The sequence below is a fragment of the Natator depressus genome, chromosome 17 (assembly GCF_965152275.1).
Source record: "Natator depressus isolate rNatDep1 chromosome 17, rNatDep2.hap1, whole genome shotgun sequence".
NCBI classification, from domain to species: domain Eukaryota; kingdom Metazoa; phylum Chordata; order Testudines; family Cheloniidae; genus Natator; species Natator depressus.
The window spans coordinates 10,443,888-10,467,841 of NC_134250.1; the positions used below are offsets into that span (position 1 = coordinate 10,443,888).

Consider the following 23,954-nt stretch of genomic DNA (forward strand, 5'->3'; position numbering starts at 1 on the left):
AGCCCTGATCCAATAGCTCCAAAAATACAGGTCTCTATGCACTGAGTTGAAAGATTATACCCTTAGCTGGTAACAGTAACAGTTCCTTTGTTCTCTCTGTAGAGCAGCCGCTACAGAAAAACACTTAACAGTCACAAAGCTGGTGTATTACACTCCAACCCCTAAAATTAGCCCCTCCAGGTTACGGTTGAATCCTGTTGTCAGGCAGTGTGTGGATGCTTGAAGTGTTCCTTCCTACATCAGCCTTGTTGTTCTCGGCCCATCTGTCAAATCCCAAACCACATGAAAAAGCTTTTGATCTTACCTTGCTGGTGAGTTTCCAGTTCCTTTGTCTCAAGGTCATGGGTCAGATCTAGAAGACAAATCAAACAGCCATCAAAAGAAAATGTATCATTCTGGCAAACTCTGCTCTTCGCATTTACTCATCATCATGTTTAATGCTTTAAAAAGTGGATTGCTGGATGGCTTGTAATTTATAATGGCTCTTGATGGTGTCTCTTAGACTGAGCCCAAACCGTCATGACAAATGTTTCTGTCTCAGAGAATTCAGTGACATGCTGATGTGGAAATAGATATTTCTTGCTGGATGGAGAGTATTAGTATATTATCAAGCAGCCATGTAGCTTTTACATTCTGAATGACAAGTCTCCCCCATGTGTAACCAACATAATAATTACAGATGCTGCCCCATCAGCTGCAGTGATGGAGCAACCTGTAATTGTTTAGCGTGGCAATGCCTCTTTTTAAAAACGGAGTCGCTGGAGCATTCAATTGAACCATTTTAGGTGCTTATTTAAGCCAGGACAAAGAGCAGAGCAAGTGAAGTGAAAACAAAGCAGAGTGTAAACTGCCTACTGAAGTATCTCATAATTTACTCTGACTGACTCTTTCTGTCTGTCTGCCTCTTGCTCTGCATATTCTGAAAGCAGAGCCCTCTTGTCTCCTGTACTAGAGACTGTAATAAGGATGTTGTCGGCACTCTTCTGGCATTGTCCAGCTTTTAAATCCTGTCACCCAAGGTAGCTTGGATAGTATATGTGACATCTACTAGAGAATTAAGCATCCAAGTTCTCAGCCACTGGGCTTCCATTCTGATGATGAAATGCTTGTAAGTGAATATCCGTATGTAATGGTCACCATCATGGGCTGTCACCACAGTGGGGTTGCACTTGAGACCCCCAGCACTAAACGTGTAACCCTCTACTAGTTGAGATTAAGGAAATGCCCTGATCCGCAAAGGTATTTAGGCACCTAACTCCTTTAGCTGGTAGTTGTACTAGACTCATACCTGCTATGGATCATCCATGGGAATGGTGTGTGAAATACAAAATGAGCAGCGGATTACACTTGCTTGGGCTGTGCTGGCTGAGTTCTGAACTGGTCTCTGAAATGCAGAGAGCTCTCCTGCTTGTGTAGTTGAATTAAACTGTCTTCACAAAGCAGCTACTAACCAGTTTGCTTCTGGACTCTTACCCTTTGCTCTAAAAACAACATGCATATCCTTGACCCATGCTCCTGTCTTATCTTTCATATCATAAAGATATATAAATATAATGAACGTACAACATGCTTTTTAGGTTTACGTTACTGAAATCCCATGATTGAATAGAGGAAAGATATTTTGCAATCACGAAATGTTGCTAGCAGTGTTTTAATATTCAGAGATGAATTAGGCCACTCAGGGCTGCACGCTACAGACATTATGATAATGATCTTACAGTTATCTATGGAGCCGAGCCCTGATCCTGCTTGCATCCATGCTGAGGGGAGCAGGAACAGGCCCATTATGTGAGGCTGATATATAACAGTAAACTCAAAAGATGAATAAAAGCCTCTGAGAGTTTGTTTCACTGCATTTTTAAATGACTTGGCACCTGGACCTTATATTAAATCCATTCCTTTCTGCTGATGAATAATGGGGCATACTGGCAATCGAAAGAGGATAGTGTGTGAGCACAGGGGTGGTGTGTAAATTTGAGTGCAATGAAGGGGGGTCAGTCTGTGGGGAGAGAATGCGGCAGCAGCTGGGTTCAAACCCTTTGGTTTACAATAGTTTCAGAGGTAGAAGCAGAGTCTGATACAGAGGAAGCTGGCTAGGAAGCTGGGACCCGATTCAGTTTCTCTTTTTAGCAGATCAAGGTGAAATGCTGCTCGCTATAAAGCTGTTGGGAATTTTGGCGTTGCCTCCTTTGGGACCAGACTTTGGCTCTTCATTTACAAGGGAAGTGATGAATTCGAGTTGCTTTCCCTTTCTCCGATGGGAAAAGGGAGACAGAAGCTGTCGATTCTGGTCAGCTGGCCTTTTGCAGCGGGCTGTGTCTTCCCAAGCCTGGGAGCACTCAGACCTGCTGCTGGGGCTGGTAGGCCGAACTCTACTGCCATGTTAGGGCCCAGCCCTGCAAACGGCTGAGCGCATCCGGAAAGGTACTGAGGGACCTCAACCCCTTTTGCGGTTAGTCGGAGATGAGGATGCTCAGCAAATTGCTGGAGGGACTCTGCAGCTGGCAGGATCAGGCCATGCCATTGTCAGGCATACTAGAGTGAATCTATTGACTGGGCAGCATCCAGCCTGCAGGACAGGAGTTTCACCGAGCTTTGTGCTTATCATCGCTTGTCATTTGCAGGGGAGAGGAGGCCTGATTCACCTGTCGTTTATACCCATTTTACACTAGTGTAGTGCCAGTACCTTCTAAAGAGCTTCTCCTGATTTATCCTGGAGGCAAGGTTATGTCTACATTGCAATCTGAGGTGTGATTGCAGCTTGGGTAGACATGCCCGTGCTGGCATTGCTAAAAATAGCCATGTAGACACAGCAGTGCAGGCCTCAGCAATGTAAGCAGGTATCCAGGGTTGCAGGCATGCTTGTACAGACTGCACCGAAGCCCGTGCCGCTGCATCTACCCTGCTGTTTTTAGCAATGCTGGCGCTGATATGTCTGCCTGCACTCCAGACACGCCCGGGAATGCAGCATAGACACAGCCTACGTGGGTATGTCTACACTGCACCTGGGAATGAGCATCCCAGCCGGGGGAAACAGACTTTGCTTTAACACTGCAACTCGGGCTGCAGCACGGGGCCTCAAGCCCTTCCCGCCCGCCCCCTGAGGCTTCAGAGCCCGAGCCGCAGCCTGAGTAGCAATGTCTGCACAGCGATTTTTAACACACTAGTGTGAGCTCGGCTAACACAGGCCTGTCGGCCCAGGCTGAGCAGTTCATTCCCAATGAGAAGAGAATTAGGCCCAAAGAACCTTATTCCTGCCCTTACCTCGGCTCCCGATTCACCAAGCCACCATCCTCTCGTCATAGAAATGTCTCATAAAGACTCATTTCTTCCCTGACACCCGCAAAAGGGAGTTTTCAGTAATATATTAAATAAATTCTTAGTAACGTCTGCCTCAGGGCTTCCCAAAGTGTCCTGTCTTGTAGCAACTGGAAGCTCTTTGGGGCAGGCTCTATATTGATTTCGTGTTGGCACAGTGAGCTTCCTTTTTTTAAAATTTTCTCTTTGGGACCAATGGATAAAAGGAATTAGAGAGATATTCATCCTATTGTGCAGAAGGATGCTCTCTGTGTTTGGGACTCAGGAGAGCTGGTTTCAATACGTAACTCTGCCACAGACTTCCAGCACGACCTTGAGCCAGTCATTTAATCTTTCTGGCCCAGATCCTCAAAGGTATTAGGCTCCTGACTGCCATGGAGGATCTGGGTCTGTGATGGGGTGATTGCCCTACAGAGAACTAGAAGGGGTTAAGGTGGCCAGCAGACCAATTAACTCCACAGGCTTCACCTGGAGGAAGAGCCATGGAGCAGGGAACTAATTAGAAGCAGGTTCAGCTGTGCAGCCACAGGAGGGGTCTGTAAAGAACCAAGCAGCTGGTAACAGATGGAGGCTGCTGAGAAAGGCAGACTGTAATAGTTCCTGGGAAGAGGGTTTTGGTGCTGATACACCCAGAAAGAGAGAAGGGGAACCATGTGTGGTGAGAAGCAGTCCCTGGAAGGAGCAGTGAGGGCTGAGAGAGGAAAGCACAGAACTGCTGAGTTGGAGGTCCCTGGACTGGAACCCAGAGTCAGGCTGGGCCTGGGTTCCCTACCAGCTGCAGAGGGAGCGGTGCCATGGGGCAGCGAGAGGGACTTTGCTACCTTGGAAGGGGGAACACTGAGTGGCCTGGCTCCAGGGCTGAGTCACAAAGCCCATGCTGCAGTTTCTGGAGCGAGAGACGGGCTGCAGACCAGAGGGAGAGACTGAGCAATAGCGTGTGAACCCTGGAAGCGGGTGTTGACCTCAAGAGCTAATCCCCAGAGCGAGCAGGAGGAAGCACCAGAGCAGTGGTGAGTGGTGCTGCGTGCGACGGCCTCGTTTCCCAGCCTGCAATAGGGGGATAATCCTAATTCCTTTTGCCTACCTGTAGGGTTTGTCAACCGTGGAAGTTCTGCTTTCACTTTGCCCGCATAGTTACAGCAGCAGAAATTACCCCGTACTCTAGACAGATTTAACGCTAATCTAAAAGGGGTTTATAGCTTGTTCTAGTGCAGGTAGCAAAATAAGACAAACCAGCGTAAGGCACCTGTAACAGGGCAGCCTGCCCCTTTCAGCTCCAGTTAGTTCTGCCCCGCTACCCTGTAGCGAGGTGCAGCAGGGCCAGATTTAGGGGCAGGTGACCCGGGTGTGGGGCTTAGGGGGTGCCGGGCTTGGGGTGCTGTGTTTGTTGTTAGGGACAAAAGGGTCCATAGAACGTCTGAGGTAACGTGTTCCAGGTATTCTGTATGTGGATTCCTTTTTCGCTGACCTCCTAGAATGTTCTGGACCTTTGTAGAATCTCCTGAGGTATGTCAAAGTTTGACAAATTGGGGGGGGGCACCAAAGATGCTCCTTGCCTGGGGTACCATTTGGTCTAGGGCTGGCCCTGGGTGCAGGGGCTGGGATTTCTACAAAGGAAGTCCCAGCAGTTGAGGGTTAACTGGGAGACAAGTGGACAGGCTGCTCCTATGGAGAGGGAGGGGCAGAAGTCTAGGTGAGGGCCAGGGGGCTGTCTGAGGACTGTGGCCACCCAGATGCCTTTGTAGAAGATTGGGGCCTGGACTGGAGGGTGGTGTGGCTCAGAGCCTGGATACCTGTGGTGGGCGTTGAGACAGGCTGACAAGAAAAGATGCTGGACTGAAGATCCTCTGTTTTGTGGGCCTGTTAGGCTTGGCTGGAGTAGCCAAAGATAGTTGTGGGGAAGCTGAGGTGGCGTGCTGCAACGCGAGGTCTGGCTGTGAGGGGATGCTCAGAGATGGTAAGTGTTGGAACAGGACCTTTATATTAGTATCAATGTGTCTGTGCTACGGGTTGTATTGGTATAACTATAGTGGTAAAAATATACCCCTCCTCCCCAACTGACTTATACTGGTATAACTCTTCTAGTATAGTATCGGAGGGGTAGGTGTGTTAGTCTGTATCCACACAAACAACGAGGAGTCTGGTGGCGCCTTAAAGATGAACAGATTTATTTGGGCATAAGCTTTTGTGGGGGGGGGAAAAAACCCATGTCCAAATAAATCTTAGTCTTTAAGCTGCCACCAGACTCCTCATTGTTCTTCTAGCATAGTCTCTAGTCTCTCGCCTACCTTGGTCATAAAAGCTTTTTGGGCAAGCACTGTCTACGTACAATGGGGCTCCAATCTCTCTAGGGGCTACTGTACTGCAAATACTCATTGCTGTATTAACAATACTGTGAATAACGCAAACATCGATGCGGGCAAACGTCAACAATGTTGAAGATAATATTGGGGTTGTGTTTTTAATGATCATGCAAGCCTAAGCGTTTGTTGTTAAAATGAAGTGCGGCCACAGATTAGAAAGTGTGAGTGAACAAACGAAGCCCAAACGAAGCCCAAACAATTTGGCTTGGAGACTTTTGGAGCCTGCCAAATAGTTAGATATCCTGTAACAATGAGAAGATGCTGATCATGACCCCTTTGGAGACGAAGGGGACTGAGAGGCTGTGTCACAGCTTGTCCACATGGTGCGTTAGTGTGCGCTAGCTGGGGGTGTAGATTCTAGTCTGCGCTCCCGTGTCGTGCACTAACTGGCCCGTGTGGACGCTGTTGGTGTTCGCTGAAAGTTCCCTAGTGCGTGTTAATGTAGCCCTGTTTGAAACGGGGTGCTCTCAGTGTGCAATAGGGAACTAGCGTGCACATCAGCAGGGTCCACGTGGGCCACCTAGTGTTCACCAGCATGTCGTGCACGAATGCATCATGTAGATGCGCCCTTACTCTAATGGGAAAGACCAACTGTACTTTCTCCTTAACCATGAAAACCAACAAGACTTATTATTTTATGCAAAACTGCTGTGATTATGTCAGTCACCCCCAGAAATATGTCATTATTGTTCCATGGGGAGAGTTTTATTCCTGGCTTGCTTTATCAGGCTGTTCCTTGTTCTCCCACACAGACAGCTATATCACCAGCTGGATTAACCGTTTGTTAATATTTTGTAGATGAGACCCATAGGATTTTGCTTTAAGTTACACCAGTGCAAATCCAGAAACACACCACTTAAATCAACAGGATTACACCAATGCAGAGAGCAGAATCTGACTGTCTCTCTCTGTCAGCATTTCTAAAAACCGCCCCCCCCCCCGACATAGAATAGTATCTAAGCAGTGCAACGTGTTTAAGAATGACGAGTTCTTTCTATAGCAGGACTAGCACTTTTGTCCTTTCTTTGTTCTAGCCATTGGCTGTTGTCTGCCAGCAGCGTGCTGTCTCTCTCACTGTTACTTAGGGAACACCTTTACAAAACAATCCTACAGTATTCCTGGGCGTCCCAGATTAGACCACAGGTTTTTCCAAGTGGGAGCTTTTAATGTGCCCTCACAATGGGGCCCTGATTTTGGCTGGGAACTCTAAATGCTACTGGAATAAAAATAATAGCCTAATAAAAGTAGAGGAGAGATTCTCGCCTCCCATCCCAAGTGCTACTGCTATAAAGAGGCTGCAAGTAGCCTGGGAGTTTTCCTTTAGTGTAGGGCTGCTGTCAGTGGCCCTAGGCTGCCCCCCTGCTCCGTCCCAATGTCTCAGCAGCGCATGCTGAGATGGAAATGCTGGGTTGTGACACAGCTCATAGACAGCATCAGAAGGCCACTGTAAATCAGAACAGCCAATAGCTGCTCTAACTTGTGCAGAGGGCTGCACTAGGCCCAGACTCCAGGCAGCGTAAAAAAAGTGGCATAAAGTCTCCCTTCCCTGCCCACCTGGACTGTGTTTTCTGTGCTGCATCTCCTGAAAGCATACAACCAGCTCCTGCGCCACCTCTCCAGGCAGGATGTTCTTTTCCTAGGCCCTGCCCCTGGCTCCCAATAGTCTGACTCTAATAATGCCTCAAGCAATTGTATTCAGATCAAATGCCTCCTGTGCTATAATATCCTATACCCTTACTGATCTATTAACAATAAATTTGGGAAGCTTGGGTAATCCCTGCTGTCTGTCTTGTCTGAGATTTTTAAAAAAATCATTTTAAGGGAAGGGTCTCTCCATTAGCTGTCTCTGTCTTGGGTTTAGTCCTTTTTTTTTTTTTTTTTTTTTTTTTTTAAATTAAAGATCCTGCATGTTGTTTGCCTATCAGTAATTCACAGAACCCCCTGCAGTTGTCTTCCACCTGGGCACTAATCAACACACCAGTACTTTGCTAATAATTCTGCTGACGGTTTGCTTTTGGATCTCATTTGCCCATGTGCTGTTCATGACGATGGGATAGTTATTCACACCATGTGGCATCACCAGCCACACACACTGGATAGGAAACCTATCACCATTTGGTGAGGGGTGTAATTTCTTGATATTATGTGGATACTGCAGGGTCATGACTGTTACAGGCAAGCCAAACTTTCAAAAGTAGCCACTAATTTTGGATGCTCGGTTCAAGAAAGAAATTAGAATGCAGGGGATTTTCACAGAATTTCCTACACAGTCCAGGCTCGTTACAGGGATGGCCCCAAAGCAAATCCCCACATCCAAATGCCTCTCAAACTTGTGGGGATTTGGAATTAGAATCTGACTCCAGACCCAGGTATTCTCATCTATCTTAGATACTTACGCGGCCTCCATTGCCATAGTGCCTCACAACACCACTATGAAGTAGGGCAGTGCTATTGTTCCTATTTCTCAGAAGGGGAATTGAGATCAAGACTCAGTGTCTTGCTAGAGATCACACAGGAAGTTTTTGTGGTATGAACAGAGAAATGAGCCCAGGTCTCTCTAACCCCAAACCAGCTCCCTAGCCACAGGAACATCCTTCCTCTCTTCTGCCTGGTTTCTATTTCTGTAAGAGATCTGCACGTGCCCAGACGTTGAGGCTGGTGTGTGTGCACTGAAATCTGTACCAAATTTTGGTGCTCAGGCTCATTTCTAGATAACGTTGCACACCAAATTAAAGTACTGTAGTAAGGGGCGGTGGGGGAAAGGAAACTCCTCTCTGAAAGCTTCTTTGGAGAAAGGAAGGCCCTCCAGAATCACTGTTTAAAGGGGGCCTTTATGTCTTCTCCTGCTCCTTGGAAAAGTGCCATATGGGTGGATTAAAGCTAAAGGGGCCTGGATCCATCAAAACTTCGGGGACCCCCAAGTAGACTCTACATCCCAGATATATCTAATGGACCTGGGGTTTCCTTCCAAATGTAGTAGCCCAGCTAACACAACCCCATCTCAGCAGACCAGCAACTGACAGCATGTCCTATTGATCTGCCTCTTGCAACTTCTTTGTCACGGCCTCCTGCTGCCTCAAGTCTGGTGGCCCAAATCCCAGGCATTCTAAATTAATTTGCCACTGCACGCTCCCCTCCATTCTGTTCCTCTAAAGCGCGGTGGCATCACAGCAGAGCCGTCTTAAGTGCACCAACCACACAGTGTCCGATATTTGGCAACCCATGGACTTGTTTGCATGGCAGCCTATAGTCTTGCTTCACAGGTGCTGAGCCCCAAAACTGGCACAGGAATTAGACTTGTACACAGCACTGCTACAGAATGGTTATGAGCTAGGAGAGCCTACGGTTGAAATGCCAAGCATTTTGCACTGCTTCAGAATCCCTGTATCTAGTAACTCCTAACAGGGAGTAGGTCAGGGAGACGGAGATGGGGGGTGGGGAGGGTCTAGTGCTCTGAGCACAGGAAGAGGAGCCAGGTGCTCCTAAATCCTCAGCCTGGCTCTGGCACTCCCTCCATCTGTAGCCTTGGAAAAGTCACTTAACCTCTCTGCCTTAGTTTCTCCCACATGCAAAATGAGGGCTGTCTGTACCTATGTCACAGGGCTGTGGAGTTCATGTTTGTGGAGCGCTTTGAAGCATGAAAAAGCATGGCATCAGAGCTAAGTATTTTCACTAAGAAAAGCAAAACCAGCATCATATTGTGACTCCTGGGTCTTGTCCTGCTGTTTGCCAGGAGCAGAGACGTGCAGGGAGTGTGCTTTACGCAGTCACACCACAGCTCAGTCTTCAGTCACCGGGCAATCAGGGCAGCCCCAGAGGTGGTTACATAGGGAGGCCGTGCTAGCAGCAAAGAGCATTGCAAGATGGAGAATTGGGGGGGGGGGGGGGGGAGGGGGGAAAAACCCTGCGTGCTGGCTGTCTTTGAACAAAGATCAGTTTTTAACTCCTAGGAAAAACATGCTGTATGAATGTGAGTCTGTATAAACATGTATGCGTACTCATGCATGTCTCTACACATACATGCTCATGTGTGAGTGCTTGTGTGTGCATAGATACCTATGTTTGCATTCACATAGTTCTGCTTGTGTGTGTGTGTGTGTGTGTGCGCGCGCGTGCACTTGTGTATATTTGTGCGTGCATGCTGTTCCAGAAGCTCTGTCGATGTTAACAGATAAAGTGCCAGTAGATGGTGCTCCAGGACATGCAGCATCACGCCTGGGGTTTTGTAGGAACAATGAAACTTGTTGCTGTTGCGCGGGGCAAATAGGAGTTCTTTACATCAATCCTGAACATACTCAGAATTGCCAATCCCAAGATTCAAAACTCAGGAGTCGGACACCTCCACCCCCAAATCATCAGATTGGCTTAAAAATGAGAACTCTGCTTTCTGGGTTCTTTTACCTTGCTTTCCAGTCTTGAAGGCTTTAGAGATCACGTTTTCAAGCTTTTCTCCGTAATTACCTTTTCAAAATGAAAGCTGAGATTCTCTGGTTTTTGTGCGACTCCAGAGCTGGGGCTTTAAGGAAAGCATCAAATCTCATGGGATGCACAATGAAAACATTGCATAAAAGGGTCCATGTGCACAATTCATGCACATGCTTCTTTGCTGCATTTTTGAGGCTTCTCAACTCCGCTCTCCTAGCAGCAATTTCAAAAGCCCCATATCAGTTTGGTGGCAGCCCTCTCCCCTATCCAAGGAGGGCTTGCTGCTCTTCCCTCTGGAGTCCCTCAATGCCTTTCTGACCATTGGGCAGAGGGGTTGCGTCCTCTGGGGATGGAGGACAGACCTTAAGCAGTGATGGAAAGAAGGGTAGAAATGACAGGTCTAATTCTACTTCTTGTTCATATCCAAAATGCCACAATTCATATTTCTCTGACTGCCAGGAAAAACACTAGTATCTGGCTGTGTTTGTGCATGTTTGTGTGTATCAAAATGACTGCTTCGACCTTATTGTAACGAAACATTGCAGTAAGGTGGTTTCAGAAATATCAACCTTAAACTTTCATTTTCCAGGAAATTCTGAATCTTTAAATTCAGGGCAACAGGGAACTTTGAAATGTCGCAATTTCTTGACCAATAGAAACTCAAATTTCAACCGGCTCTAGTGCAGGGATTCCCAAACTTGGTTCGTGGCTTGTTCAGGGTAAGCCCCTAGTGGGCCGCGAGACACTTCGGTTACCTGAGCGTCCGCAGATACGGCCGCTTGCAGCTCTCAGTGGCTGCGGTTTGCCGTTCCTGGCCAATGGGAGTTGCAGGAAGTGGCACAGGCCGGGCCACCGCTTCCAGCAGCTCCCATTGGCTGGGAATGGCGAGCTGCGAGCGGCCGTACTTGCGGACGCTCAGGTAAACAAAGCGTCTCGCGGCCCGCCAGGCACACTTACCCTGAACAAGCCACGAACCAAGTTTAGGAACCCCTGCTCCAGTGAGTAGCTGCATTGACTTCAATGGGTCTACTCGGATGCATGAAGTTAGGCTCTGATCCTGCAAACACATGCATAAGAGTAGTTGTCCCAGTTCTGAATTAGGATGACATTTTCAGCTTTGATTTTTATATGGTCAGATTAAACCAGTGGTTTGGGAATAAATCTGCTTGGTGAGAGACCATAGGGAAATGTCAATCCAAGACCGTTAAAGTTACTCCAGACCAAATGTGCAGCTTCTCACTTCAATGGATCTCAGTTAAAAACTACATTGGCCATTCATTCTCACACAAAGATCTTTTAGGGATGATTATATATGTTACAAAAATGACTGTTCAACCCAAGAATCCTGTTTCTTTCCCTCTTCCTAGACTTGGGCTACAAACATGATTTTACTTGGGGTGAATTTGCATCTATTAATAGTTTGCTTTTAACCCCAAACCTTTACAAATTATCTTTCAAGATAATTATCATGCAACCACTAAACCTAAAGCATCTGGAGAGCTAAGGGAGGTACAGGGGGAGTAACATCAAAATTGCTAGGTTTTTTCCAAAAATTGAACTTAAATGGTTAATCTTTGTCCTAGATTTTTTCTGTTAATCTGCTTTCATATTGACTCTGAAGTGTAGCAGTATCTAATGTGATGTGCTAATCACTTGGCTTGATATTCTCTCTCTCTCTCTCTTCCCCCCCCCCCGCAGGCCTCTGTGCTTTGTCTTTAAAAATAAATCTGTAGTGACTGTACCGGTAATGGAGAACCTACTGTAATTTCTGGAAACCATTCAGCACTCTGTCCATTGGAAATCAATATTGACTGCTTTATTTTTCTACAGCTAAAATGGGATACGAGGCGCATTTAAAAGCACAGCAAAGTCTCCTGTGGCTGTATTTTAGAACAAGACACCGCTCTCCCTGGCTTGGGGTGAATTTAGGTCTCAAAGTTTGATATACATAATAGGGGCTTGATCCTGCATTGAAACCAATAGGACTACTCATCTGAATAAGGACTTGCAGAATCTGGCTCCTGTCTACATAGGAAAGAGAGAACCTGGAAGAGCAGTGTCCTGCATAAGTAAAGGCTTTCATATGAGTGGGGACTGATGTGAGTAAAGGCTTCAGGATCAGAGCTTAGCTTTGCTAGTGGATGTTTTGAGCTTGTCCCTCTAGGTCTGCATTGTCTCATGATACAGACTTTCTAACAAGGTGAAATTACTGATGGTCTAGTCTGAGGTGGGGAGAGCACTGTGATTTATAATGGTCTCATGCTGAATTTAGCAGGGAGCCAACTCTGGGCTTTCCATTTGCAATGCAGGGGTGGAAGGCAAGTTTGCATAAGCAACGTGCGTGGTACAGTATCCGTGGGAGGGAGAGCTGGCGGCACCATTCATGTACTGTCAGGCCTTCACTCCCCCTTCTCCCTCCCCCACTCCCGCAAAAGGAGTGTTCCAAGCAGGGTTGGCATCTGCTGCAGTTGGACCTTGATTGTCTTGCTTTCTTTGAATGTGTGACCTAAATTTTCATTAACACACACACCCTCCCTCTCTTCAGCATTAACTTCCTTCAGGTCTTGGAAATGCTTTTTATATACTGGTAAGAGATCACATGCAAGACAGAGGCAAAGTCACAGAGCACTAATCTCCCTCCCTCCCCTCTCTCCCCAGACTAAATCATGGCATCTTTAATCAGTCTTTGCTCTGGCAAAGCTGAAGAGGGCTCTAGGCAAAGTCCAAATTGTGCTTCCTCAATTCTCCCTCTCCAGGCTACAAGTACCTTGCACTGACTTCAGTGGCAGTTTCCCATACCTCCTGGGAGAACAGGGCCATGGACCGCTGCTTATCACTACAACTAAAGCACATCAACCTCATTTAAGGCCCTCAAATGTTTTAAAATCCTTCCCCATTGGTGATTCTCCTTTAACTTGGATTCCTTCATTTAATTTTAAAATAGGATGGGTTATAAACAACATACTGCCAAGCCTGCAGACCTGAGAGCAGAACAACAACCCTGACCTGGGAGGGAGATGAGCTAGGTGACTTAACAATAGAAACTCCAAGCATTTGCACTACAGAGCAGTTTAGCTCCTGATGTTCTACTCTGTAAATGTGTGCTGGTTGCTGCCCTTAGAATCCCCTGGCTTGAGTAAACTGCCTTTACACTACACCATGGTCCCCTTGCTACATCCAACTGTGTCGCCTGGCTAGTTTGGGAAGCTTGGGTTGGTCCCTCCCTGTGGCTGTGTCAAAGGGAAATGAACACACTTTTGCTCCTTAGCACTGATCTTTCCTGACAGTGCTGACTTTGAATGGGAAAGAGCTGAGTGATTCACTGTTTTATTTCAGTTTGCTTGGTGTAAGCAGCCACTGGTGAGGCAGCTGTTTATACGTTGCCATTTCTCAAGACAATCCAGATTGTCAAACAAGGATCCATCCAACGTGGAATCCAACCTCTGCCTGTCAGTATTGTCTGTTATTCTCAAGGAAGGGTGCTGCTTTTGTCTTACTGATGCATGTGTTGTGGAAGGGTTAAGACTGTAGAAGGGGGACGTCAGAGGGAAAGCTTCTTGGATACTGTCATTTGAGAAATATGGGACCCTATTTTGCGCTCTCACTGGTGCAGACCAGCAGTTACTCTACTGAGGCGATGGGCCTTGTGCACTCATGTACACCAGTGAAAAGTGAGTGTAAAACACCACCATGGGAACCATTTACACTCACTGTGCACTGGTATAACTGATGGCACAAGGAGCAGGGCAATGGAGAACCAGGCCTAGTGGCGTTGCGTCCATGTAGAACGAGCGGGAGGCCTCGCTCAAGCCCAGCGGGGTCTCTGGCTGTGGCCCAGTGAAGTGCCTTGCTCAAGGTCATGTTCTACAACTGAGAATAAAACTCAAGGCCAGAAATGGCTAGTGATATTTTTGGTGTCAATTTGGGGGGGCCCAACTGAAGACACTTTAAAAAGTGGGCTGGTTTTCAGAAAGTGCTGAGCATTCTCCCCCTGAAAATCTGAGAAGGTGGCTCAACCTGGGAACCCAAAAGATGAGGCAACCCAAAAATCACTAGTCTCAAGAAATCTTTCAGACTTCCTATGGTCAGTGCCGGATTCCATGGCTAATCCCTCAAGCTGCCACCTCAGGACCTCTTGCTGAAATTCAGGCCCCGTGTCTCCTGCACAAGCTCTCCCTTACACAGCCCTCTGTTCAGAGGCGCTAGCAGATCGCACGAATTACTGCCAGAAGATTTAAGTTCTAATTACTGGAGAGGGATCAGGAGAGAGGAAAAATAGTCAGAACAAATCCATTTCTATTTCTGACGTGTTTATGCTGCACAAATGAAAATGGGGATGGGGCGGGAAGCCAAGTTTTCTGTCATTTCAATAAATGAATCACCATAGGGCTGTTAACAGCACTTTTCTTCCTATAAAACCTGGTACTGTAAATACTGGGGGAGTGGGGGGGACTCCTGAACTGACCCAGGGAATGTGATTTGTTTGAAATGGTTTTGGCTGCAATATTTAGTAAAGATGCTTTCCCCTCCCCCACCCCATATCATCTAAACAATGCTAGAAGGCGAAGTAGGATTTCAGCTGAATTTGCTGGCCAGGCGCTCCAAGGATTGGAATTCTTCCATTTGAGTCGTCGTCCATTTCCCTTCCCCCCCCCCCCCCCCCCCGGCCGCCATTGGAAGGATAACTCCATTTGGTAAACTGCTACCGAGGAATCTCACTCTGACTGCTGTGAATGCCATTAACCAGTTGTAATTTATGACCGCCAGTCAAACATTCAGCAGACTTTACATGCCTTTCACTTACTGCTTATGGAGTCTTCTGTAAACTTGCACTCTTTATCTTTTTTTATTTATTTTTTTTTTCTTTCCAAAGCTTTACTGGTTAAAGCTGTGAAAAGGTGAACTGAGGTTCTTGGAATCCATTGACTTGCTTGGATGCTTTGGGTGGGGAGAACATGCTTCTGGAAAGGTGGGTGGTTCAGAATTAATCATCCTGTGGTCCACCTGAGATTGCCTGTTGGCACATGGCAGGTGATGGTGGTTGTCTTGCAGGCAAATCTCATGCTGTGGTTACATGTGGAAGGTGCTAAATAGATGTTTATGGGCCTCAGGGAAGGCTTCAGGGGAGGGAAGCTGCTACTTAATCTACAGCGCATTTGACAGGCTGTACAAAGGGTTCTTGCTGATCTCTGATTCATTACCTCACAGGAGGAGGCGGTGCAGTGGTTTTTAAGGATTTTTCCTGATGAGTCGTTATTAGTAACCCGATATTGACAAAATGTTGCAACAGGAATGAAAAAGTCCTTTCGGGTGAGAGGCTTGTTACCAGAAACAACAAGCAAATAGGAAAATGGTGCGTATGTTGGAGTGCGCTGCTTACAGCGACCTGTGTCTAGAATTCCTCTGGAATCTAAGAAGTTAGGATTAAGACAAACTAGCTATTCTGAAAGGTAATGCTGGGAAATGGGAGAATTTGCTAAAGTAGCAAAAAGTTGCTTTTTAGAACAGACACCATGCCATACAGTTCTCCCCAGGGCTAGCCTCCTACTGAAAGATAAAGGACGACATTGAAAATGTGACATCAGATCCTAGCCCTGAATGATCACGACCAAAAGTCGCTGCTGTCTGATGTTGTATCAGTGGCCTGTGTGACATAAGAGACTCTGTCTCAGGCTGGTTCCCAGTAGCTAGGCATCCTCCTCACTAAAACTAGCCTTATCAATGGTCCTCAGTCTTGGAAACCTCATCCAAGAAATCAAGGGTTAAATGGCTCATGGGCACATCCAGGACCAAGGTGAAGTACACTGGTGTGTGGGATCTTACATTGCTTCTGCCTATGCTGGACTTAATTTACACACATCTTGTGTATGCATCTATGACTTTGAGAGGCACTCCGACACTAAGGTGTCGGACACAGGATAGATGACCACATCAGTGGTATAGAAGTCTTATGGTGCCTCAGCTAGCAAAAATCAGCCTAGCTCTGGAGCCAGTGGAGCACTGCTGATTTACACCAGTTGATCATCTGGTAAAATGGTACTATCCTTAGACATGGTGGGGAAGAAATGATCTATAATGTCCAAGTGTGTAATGGGGTCATTGAAGCCAGTGGGCATTTCAAAGCCTCCAAACCTGATTTATGCACAAGAAATCTATTTCCTCTCATGGGTGGAAGTGCTGCATTTGGGTCTAGTTAAAAAATAGAACAGCGAAAGTATGAAAGGGATGGGGAAAATAGATGATTTTGTCACTGCAGACTTATCTTTGTTTCCTTGGAGTCAGTGAGAGAGAGAGGAGAGCTAGAAGACAATGAGTAATTAGTCATTGCTGAATTATTGATGAAAGATACTGTACAAGTTAGAACAAATTTCAGCAATGGGAGGGAATTAAGTGAATCATTTGCTCTTCATAAAGCCTCTCCAGATGAAGACACACATCCGTTCTGACCTGCCCATCTCCTGCCATGGGCAACAACAGGATTTTAAAGTGACCCTCACTTTCCCAAACTCCGGTTCACACAACCCCTCAGGTTCACAGAAGGTTCCTGTGGCTCCCCAGTTAGCACATGGTGAATCTGTGGTCCTGCCACCCCCTCTTAGCTTCAAGCTTCATGTCTAAGACTTGCAGAGCTGGAGATAAGCTCCTTGGCCACACCTCTCCTGTGCAGTGCCTAAGTTCTGTGAGAAGGTTTTATCTTCAGGCATGTGCCCTGTGGGGTTCCTAAACACTGCAAGTCTGAAGCTCCTTGGGGGCGGCCTCTGAAACCCCCAAACCTATGGATGCTTCAGGTGTCCTATAACTTCACAGAATCAGTCCCTTAGTAATTCTTTGACTTCTCCATGTTGGGAACTTATGCTGTATTCATGAATCCTAGAAATCGGAGATTGCATTAGTTGGTTGTTGTTAGAACCTAGGAAATCTAAACAAAGATCAAGGCCCCATCACAGTCTAGTCCGCTTCCTTGTCAAATTTGGATTGTCCCCTACAGTATATTTAAGTGATGAGATCCTTAACCATTTGTTTCCTATGATAGCTCACAGAACTTCTGGCCTAGAGCAGAAGATACTGGGTATGGGTCTTTGCCTTGTGTTAAAGCAGGAGTTCAGACTAGATCTAATGAAGAGTAGTACTATATAAAAGCTAGGTATTACTCTGAAACTGCATTTTACCACATTATTACCCCTTGGGCTAGCATTTAAAAGCTATCTCTTACAATTGTGCAAGTGACACAAAAGGATCATTAAACAAAATTTCCCAGGCCACAAACTGTGAATCTTGTGGAAATGGTGGGAGGTTGCTTTGTAGCAGGAAAAAGCTGCAGCTTGTACTGTGATGTCTTGTTTAAAAATTCATGCCAAGGTAAGATTTTTTTTTTTTTTTTTCAGATGAGCAATGGGGGGGAACCCAATATATTTATGCTGCTAGCTTTAGCATCCGTCTAGCATCTCCGTCCTAAAGGAGCAAAACAAGAGGGCTGCTGATGTTGCATGTTACTGAGCTGCTCTGGACTGAGGTGGGGGTCAGAGAATTGATTTCATATTTCCTCACTGCAAAAAAGAAAAGATCCCATTTCCTGTCGCTCTGAAGGAGACTTTTGGTATGATCTCATCCCTGCTGTTATCAATGAAGCCCAGCCTTTCTCCTGTCCTTACGCATGCGGGAGAAAGAATGAACTGTTTTTACATCTGAATCCATAAACAAGAGGCAAAATACCTCTGAAGGCACAGATCAGTGGAGGAAGTGGCAGGATCATCTTTCATGCTTCCCCCCCCCCCCATCCCCCCAAGACCAGTGAATTGCTGCAGTATAGATAATGCAAGATAAAGCAATAGTGAGTCAAACACAGAGTAGCAGCTGAACACTGCAAAAGCTAATTTCCTCTCAAGAAGTGCATTGTGATCGACTGTAGAATTAAACTAAAGGGTAGTTTTACAATGATGGGTTATAAGCACAAGTCTCTGCCAGCTGAGTGTCAGAGTAAAACATGCCCATAGTCTCCAGCATGTATCTCAGCCAAGGTAGCATTTTGTTACCCACACTGCGAGAGAAGCTTTAGTGGCTATTATTCAAATTGAGTTCATCGTATGCCTGGTTGGGATTGTAGGACCATGTTTGTAAAATGAGAACCGTGCCAACAGTGTGAGTATTCAGGATTAAGGACACTCCGGGTATGTCTACACTGCAATGAAACACCTGGGGTTGGCCCATGTCAGCTGATTCATGCTCAAGGGTCTCGGGCTGTGGGGCTCTCAAACTGCAGGGTAGATGTTTGGGCTCAGCCTGGAGCCCAAGCTTGGGAACCTCCCTGCCCCCTGTGAGGGTCTATAGAGGAGTATCTTACTCCATGAACCATCCCATTGTCTGCAATGGTACTGTGAGCAAAGAGGACAGCATTGGATTCCCTGCAGCCAGTTAAGGACTAGATTTTTTTTGCCTTCAGGCACAGCCATGATAAGCAAGAGGTGGTGCACAAGCTATCCCCCAGGAGATACTGTGCCTTAGACACGTCTCTTTGGCAATGTCTATATCAGGGTTGGCACTGTAATTTCCAGCTCAGCTAGAGCTACATGCGCGAGCTTTGATTCAGCTAGCTGCTAAAAATAGCCGTGTAACTGCGGCTGCGTGGGCAGTAGGCGAGGCTAGATGCTGTGGGTATGTACCTCAAGTTTCAGCTGGGATTGTACTCAGTGCAGCTAGCTGTGGCCATGCCGCTATTTTTAGCGCACTAGTTCAATCCGCGCCAGTGCGGGTATGTCTATCCGAGCTGGAAATCTTACCTTCGGCTGCAGTGTGGGAAATGCTTCTCCCGCAGAACATGGAGAGGAACAAGTTATTCCAGTCCTTGCAAAGTGCTGCTCCCTCTCCCCCCCCCCCCCCCAATCCTTGCATCTGACCAATAAGCCGCAGATGTAGAGCCAAAGCTTTGTTCACTCCCCAGCTCCTTGGCTTCACCCACTTCCAATTCACTGGCTCACAGCAGGGAGTGTTCACAGCAGATCAGGAGCCACAATCTTGGTAGGTCACATTCGCCTAAGCAGGTGGCGTGGTGGAGCCTTAGCCCTCTTACAATCCCGTTTGTGTCCTCCGCTTGTTTAGACAATTTAGCCTGAAGGCTGCAAAGCAGCATTTAACCTTCTGTCCATCAAAACATGTAATGAAGAGAGGCATTTCAAGAAATGCTGCAAGGCTCTCTTGGTTGGTAGACATAAGGGCCAGCTGTGGAATTTGGTTCTGGATTGTGAAATGGATTGGAACTTCCCTGCTTCGTGGGTTGTGGATTTTGGATCTTGCATTATCATTGGGTAATTATAGTAGGACACTATTCTCCTTGTTCAGTGGCTTCTAAGCCTGCGTGTGCCGCCTTCTCCTTTAGGAAATTCACAAATTCCTGCTTGGAATCCATTTTCCCCTTGTGTCTTTTGCTCTTTACACAGCAATAATCACACAAGGAAATCACACAGGCACAGTCGGGCCCCGATAACCATGTTACTAAACCTACAGAAACACGTAGGGCCTAGTTATGCATATACACTGCTCTGGTTGATTTCTAAAGCATACAACACAGTGAGCGCCACAAGAGGGTTCACAACTACTTAAAGGGGTAACTACTCAATTCCTGTACACCATAATGGGGGAGTATCACATTTCAAAGTGTACGTGGCTTTCATGTCTGTGGTACCTGTTCTATGGGAAGATGTATGTAGGTGTCCTAAGTAAGGCTAGCCATGACATCAAAAATTCACCTGTGCAGTGCTTTTGCAATCGGAGGATCTCGAGGTGCAGATCATGGAGCAGTTCCATCTGTTCCTTCTTCAGGAAGGTGATATGTCGTTGCACGCTCTGGATCTGGTGCTCCAGGGACAAAGTCTCCATCGCAACAAAATTAACAGTCCAAGCCTGGAGGGAGTAAATGGTTCGTGATCAGACATACAGCTGTGTACTGTCCTTGTGATTCAACTGGGGAGGTGAAAATTATTCCTGCAGCTTTACAAGAGACATTTAAAAGGGGAGCCTAACGCTACTGGAGATGTATTACGAGCAGCTGAACCCCAGTCTTTCCCTTCTTCTCTTCCCACACATTTGGGGCCCTGTGAGTCCCTTTACCTAGAGAGATTTCACCAGGGCTTTTTACTTATGACCCCCATCACTTTGGTGTCTCTCATGTATTACGGATTGGGCAGAGAAGTTTTATCATGCCCCTTGTGTATATGGGGCATGGAGACACAGATTAAACCACTTTCCTAGGGTCACACGTGGGATCTGAGGTAGAGCAGGCAATCTAGGCCTGATGATCCATGTGGCCATCAATTGATGTCAATATGTTTTTTAGTTTACGTTTTAAAAACTAGGATCTCTCTCTTTCTCTCATATAAGAACATGAAGACTGCACAGTCAAGTACTAAAAAGTTAGGAACTGCTAGAATTGCATTGAAATGCCTGTGCAACCTTAATTCAGAACCTTTGTGCATATGCCTTTTGCAGTCTTTCATTACACTCTTCCATTTTATTTCTTTTTCCATAGGACCCCTTCCTCATTCAGGGCACAGAATGTTTGGTGCTCACTGAATGAGCAGCTATTCAATGTTTTGTTTTATCCTCACTGTTGCATGGGGCATACATTCCTTACTTACTGCCCACTATTCAAACCTTGCTCTGAAGACAGAATTATGCATTTCCTCATGTGTGGTGGTTTTTGAATGGCTTTCCTCACTATAGTATCAATGTATCAAATATTAATGACTTCATTTTCACAACAGCCTGAGAGGTGAGGGGGGGGTGGTGGTGGTGGTGGTGGTATCTCTATGCCTCAGTTTTCCATCTGTAAAATGGGAATAAGGTCAAAAGTATCAGCTGTTTTCTACCTGACTTCAGACATCCAGCACCTGATTATTATTATTTTTTTAAGAGTACATAGCATTAGATAGCACTTCATATGTTCAAAGCACAGCTCCCATTGATTTCATTTGCAGCTGAGAGTACTTGGCACTTCCGCAAGTCCGGCTCTGAATGAGGCAGGGGTCCAGTGGAAAAAATAGTATGTGATCAGATGTTTAAAGACTGCATCTTAATGCATAGGCACCAGGAGGCTGAATTAGGCATTGTCTAACTTTTGAGGGCTGACTTTGCAACCTTAATGTTTTAGTGTGTACATGTCCATAAAATATGATGGGATGACAGAAGAACTGTTAAGGAATAAAATGCTTAGCCAAATTGTCCTCAGTTACTGACATAAACTGGAGCAACTCCACTGATTTGAAATTTACACCAGCATAACTGAGAGCAGAATTTGGCCCTTAGTATAGGGAAGTTCCTATACTGGGGACTGCTTTTAAGAATCAGTGTAAGATAAAAATGGTCTCTATTGTACTACATATGTCTCCAGTGGAGCAGTTAATACATAGCACTCTACAGTGAATTTCCTCTCTCATTTACAGAGGCTTGAAACCAAGCTCAGATCTGCACCCCCTGGGTTGGAAGCTGGACTCTGATCTGGATCCAAATTCTGTAGCTGGTCCCTATGATCTGTAATAAGATCTTGACCCGAATCCAGACACCAAACTTTGGAGAGGGATTTGTTTCTGGATTCTGAGCTGCAATTTGCAGCGCAGCCCCATCTCTAGGACATCCTGACCTCTTAAAGAAATAAAATAGCTGTAGGAGGGACAAAGAAGTGGATTCAGAAAAGCCAAAGTGCATGTGAATACTTTGTGTGAGGCTGTTGGTAGAGCTGTGGCCTAAGGTGAAGCAACTTCTATCTGAAGCACAGCACTGATATGGACTAAGACTCTGAAATAGTTTTGAGAAATCAGGGGAAGCTCCATTGCTTGGGACACTTTAAAACCAGACTGGCCAGAGCACCAGAATCCAAGTTTAGTTGGAAGGATATAATTGTATCCAAATTTGTGGCTAACACCCCTGCTCTTTCCAAAACTGTCATGTGTTTCCTAAGGACCAAAACTAAGTTAGGACGTTGGTTTTCTTTAAAAGAAGGCAAATTCAAAAGCACTGTGGTCTCCAACCCCCTCCCCCCCCACAACATTATGAAGGGGCATTGGTTCAGGATGGGGGCGGGGGAGGGCGGTATCACTTACTGAATCACATGACCACTTGATGCACTTCCTGGGTTTTCCTTGGAGGTCTCCTATCTGAGTATTGCCCTGGCCTGAACTTGTTTAGTTTTTCTGAAATAGCAGTAATTATATGCAGAAAATGCTGCAGTGTATTTCCTTTCCCATACATCTTACAGTTATGCTTTAAAAGCAGATTCATCGCAGAGTGGAGTTCTATCTGGGACAAATTCACCCCTGAGTGGCGTTACACCAGGGTAAATTTGGCCCATCAGTTGTCCTTTGACAAGCTATGTACTCTGAATGCATGAGATCTAATGCATGAAAAATACAATATGCTCTGTCTCACCCAATCAGTATTATGTGGCAAGGAGATTCGTCTTTTCTTATAGAGGAAGAACAATCTTTGCTGGTAATTCACATGACGGACAAGCGGTGATGTCAACTCTGTTTGCCGGAGGATGAGCTCCTGGAGGTTAGGGAGTTCATCGCTACATGTTAATTTCTTCTGTAATGGTGCTGCATTAGCCTGCCTACCTCTGCCACTGCGCAGCAGAGATAAAAATAAACCTCAAAGAATCTGTAATCCTGGGAAACACCATCACATGTGGATGTGGCAGCCATCCTTATTCCATGCATAAAACCCAGAGGGTGGGGGAAACGATAGATTTTTATCTGTAGCAAAACCATGTTGATGGCTTGTGCTTGCTGGCAAAATCTTCCAAAGGATGGAGTGCATCATTCTGTTACTTAGAAGCTATTCCCATTTCTTTTTTCCTCTACATCTGATGTCTTTTGCCATAACAGTATCCACATTAAGCAAACGCTTTAGATTATGCTTACAGCCCATGGATTTTTACTTAATTCTGTGGCATTCCCCCCCCCCCCACCTCCTAATCAAATAAGCTCGATCATTGTAATAAGCCTTGGCAAACACCAGTTTCAATACTTTCTGTTGCCAAAACCTCTAAAAATTTGAGAGCCTTAATATCAGGACTTCCAAAATTAGGCACTAAAGCTAAATTAATAGCTGTGTGTGTGTGTAATATAGCCATATTTACATGTGCTACTGTTGTGATCACTTGCTGATAACCAGGTATTAGACAAGTCCACTTTAGTAATACTTTGCATTGTATAGCACTTTTCCTCCAAGGATCTCATTGAACTTTACAGATATTCATTGATGCAGCCATGCCACACCCCAGGAGATGGGTAGGTGGTTTTAGCCCCAGTTTACAGATGAGGGAATTCAGCCACAGAGGTGAGTGACTTGTCTGACTTACAACATGGCTGGGAAGTCCTTCAGACCTTGCTCTAACTATGAGATATCTTACCTTCTCAGTTAGATTTTTTTTTTTTTTATTAAGGATTGCTTTTTGATGGCTAAGACCATACCATCCACTGGCATAGAGCAGAAGGTTTTCTTTTGGGGGTGGAGAGGCTTTCTTATGTGATAGCTGCCATCTCGGCTGACCACTGGGGATTGAATGGGGGTCAGGGAGGGGAGAAGGGGCACCTCTAGAGCTAAAAGCATGAGCTACTGCAGCTTGAGAGAAACAGTGAACGTTCCCCATGTGTGGCAGTAACAGACATTTTCTGAAGATCGGGCTCAGGGAGGAACCTGTAACACCCACTTCCTAGAAAGACTGGTCCTTAGCTCTACCTCCACTGTGCAGTGTTAGTGCTGATGGCTTTCTGATCTTTTGGGAAGAGAGGTGTGGACTTTGTCCCAGTCCCATTCCTCTGCTGATCCCAGTGTGTTTCCACTCCTTTGAACTAT

The 23,954-nt window shown here is 46.0% G+C and overlaps 1 protein-coding gene across 1 annotated transcript in view; it reads right to left on the reverse strand.

Annotated features, from left to right (window-relative positions):
- Positions 1 to 23,954, reverse strand: part of CCDC92B (coiled-coil domain containing 92B) — a 46,282-nt gene that overhangs the window by 16,449 nt on the left and 5,879 nt on the right. The window contains exons 2-3 of the mRNA XM_074974633.1: positions 19,850 to 20,003; positions 305 to 352 (exon numbers count right to left, since the gene is read on the reverse strand). Coding sequence (XP_074830734.1) covers positions 305 to 352; positions 19,850 to 20,003 — 202 coding nt within the window. The remainder of the gene's footprint in view (positions 1 to 304; positions 353 to 19,849; positions 20,004 to 23,954) is intronic.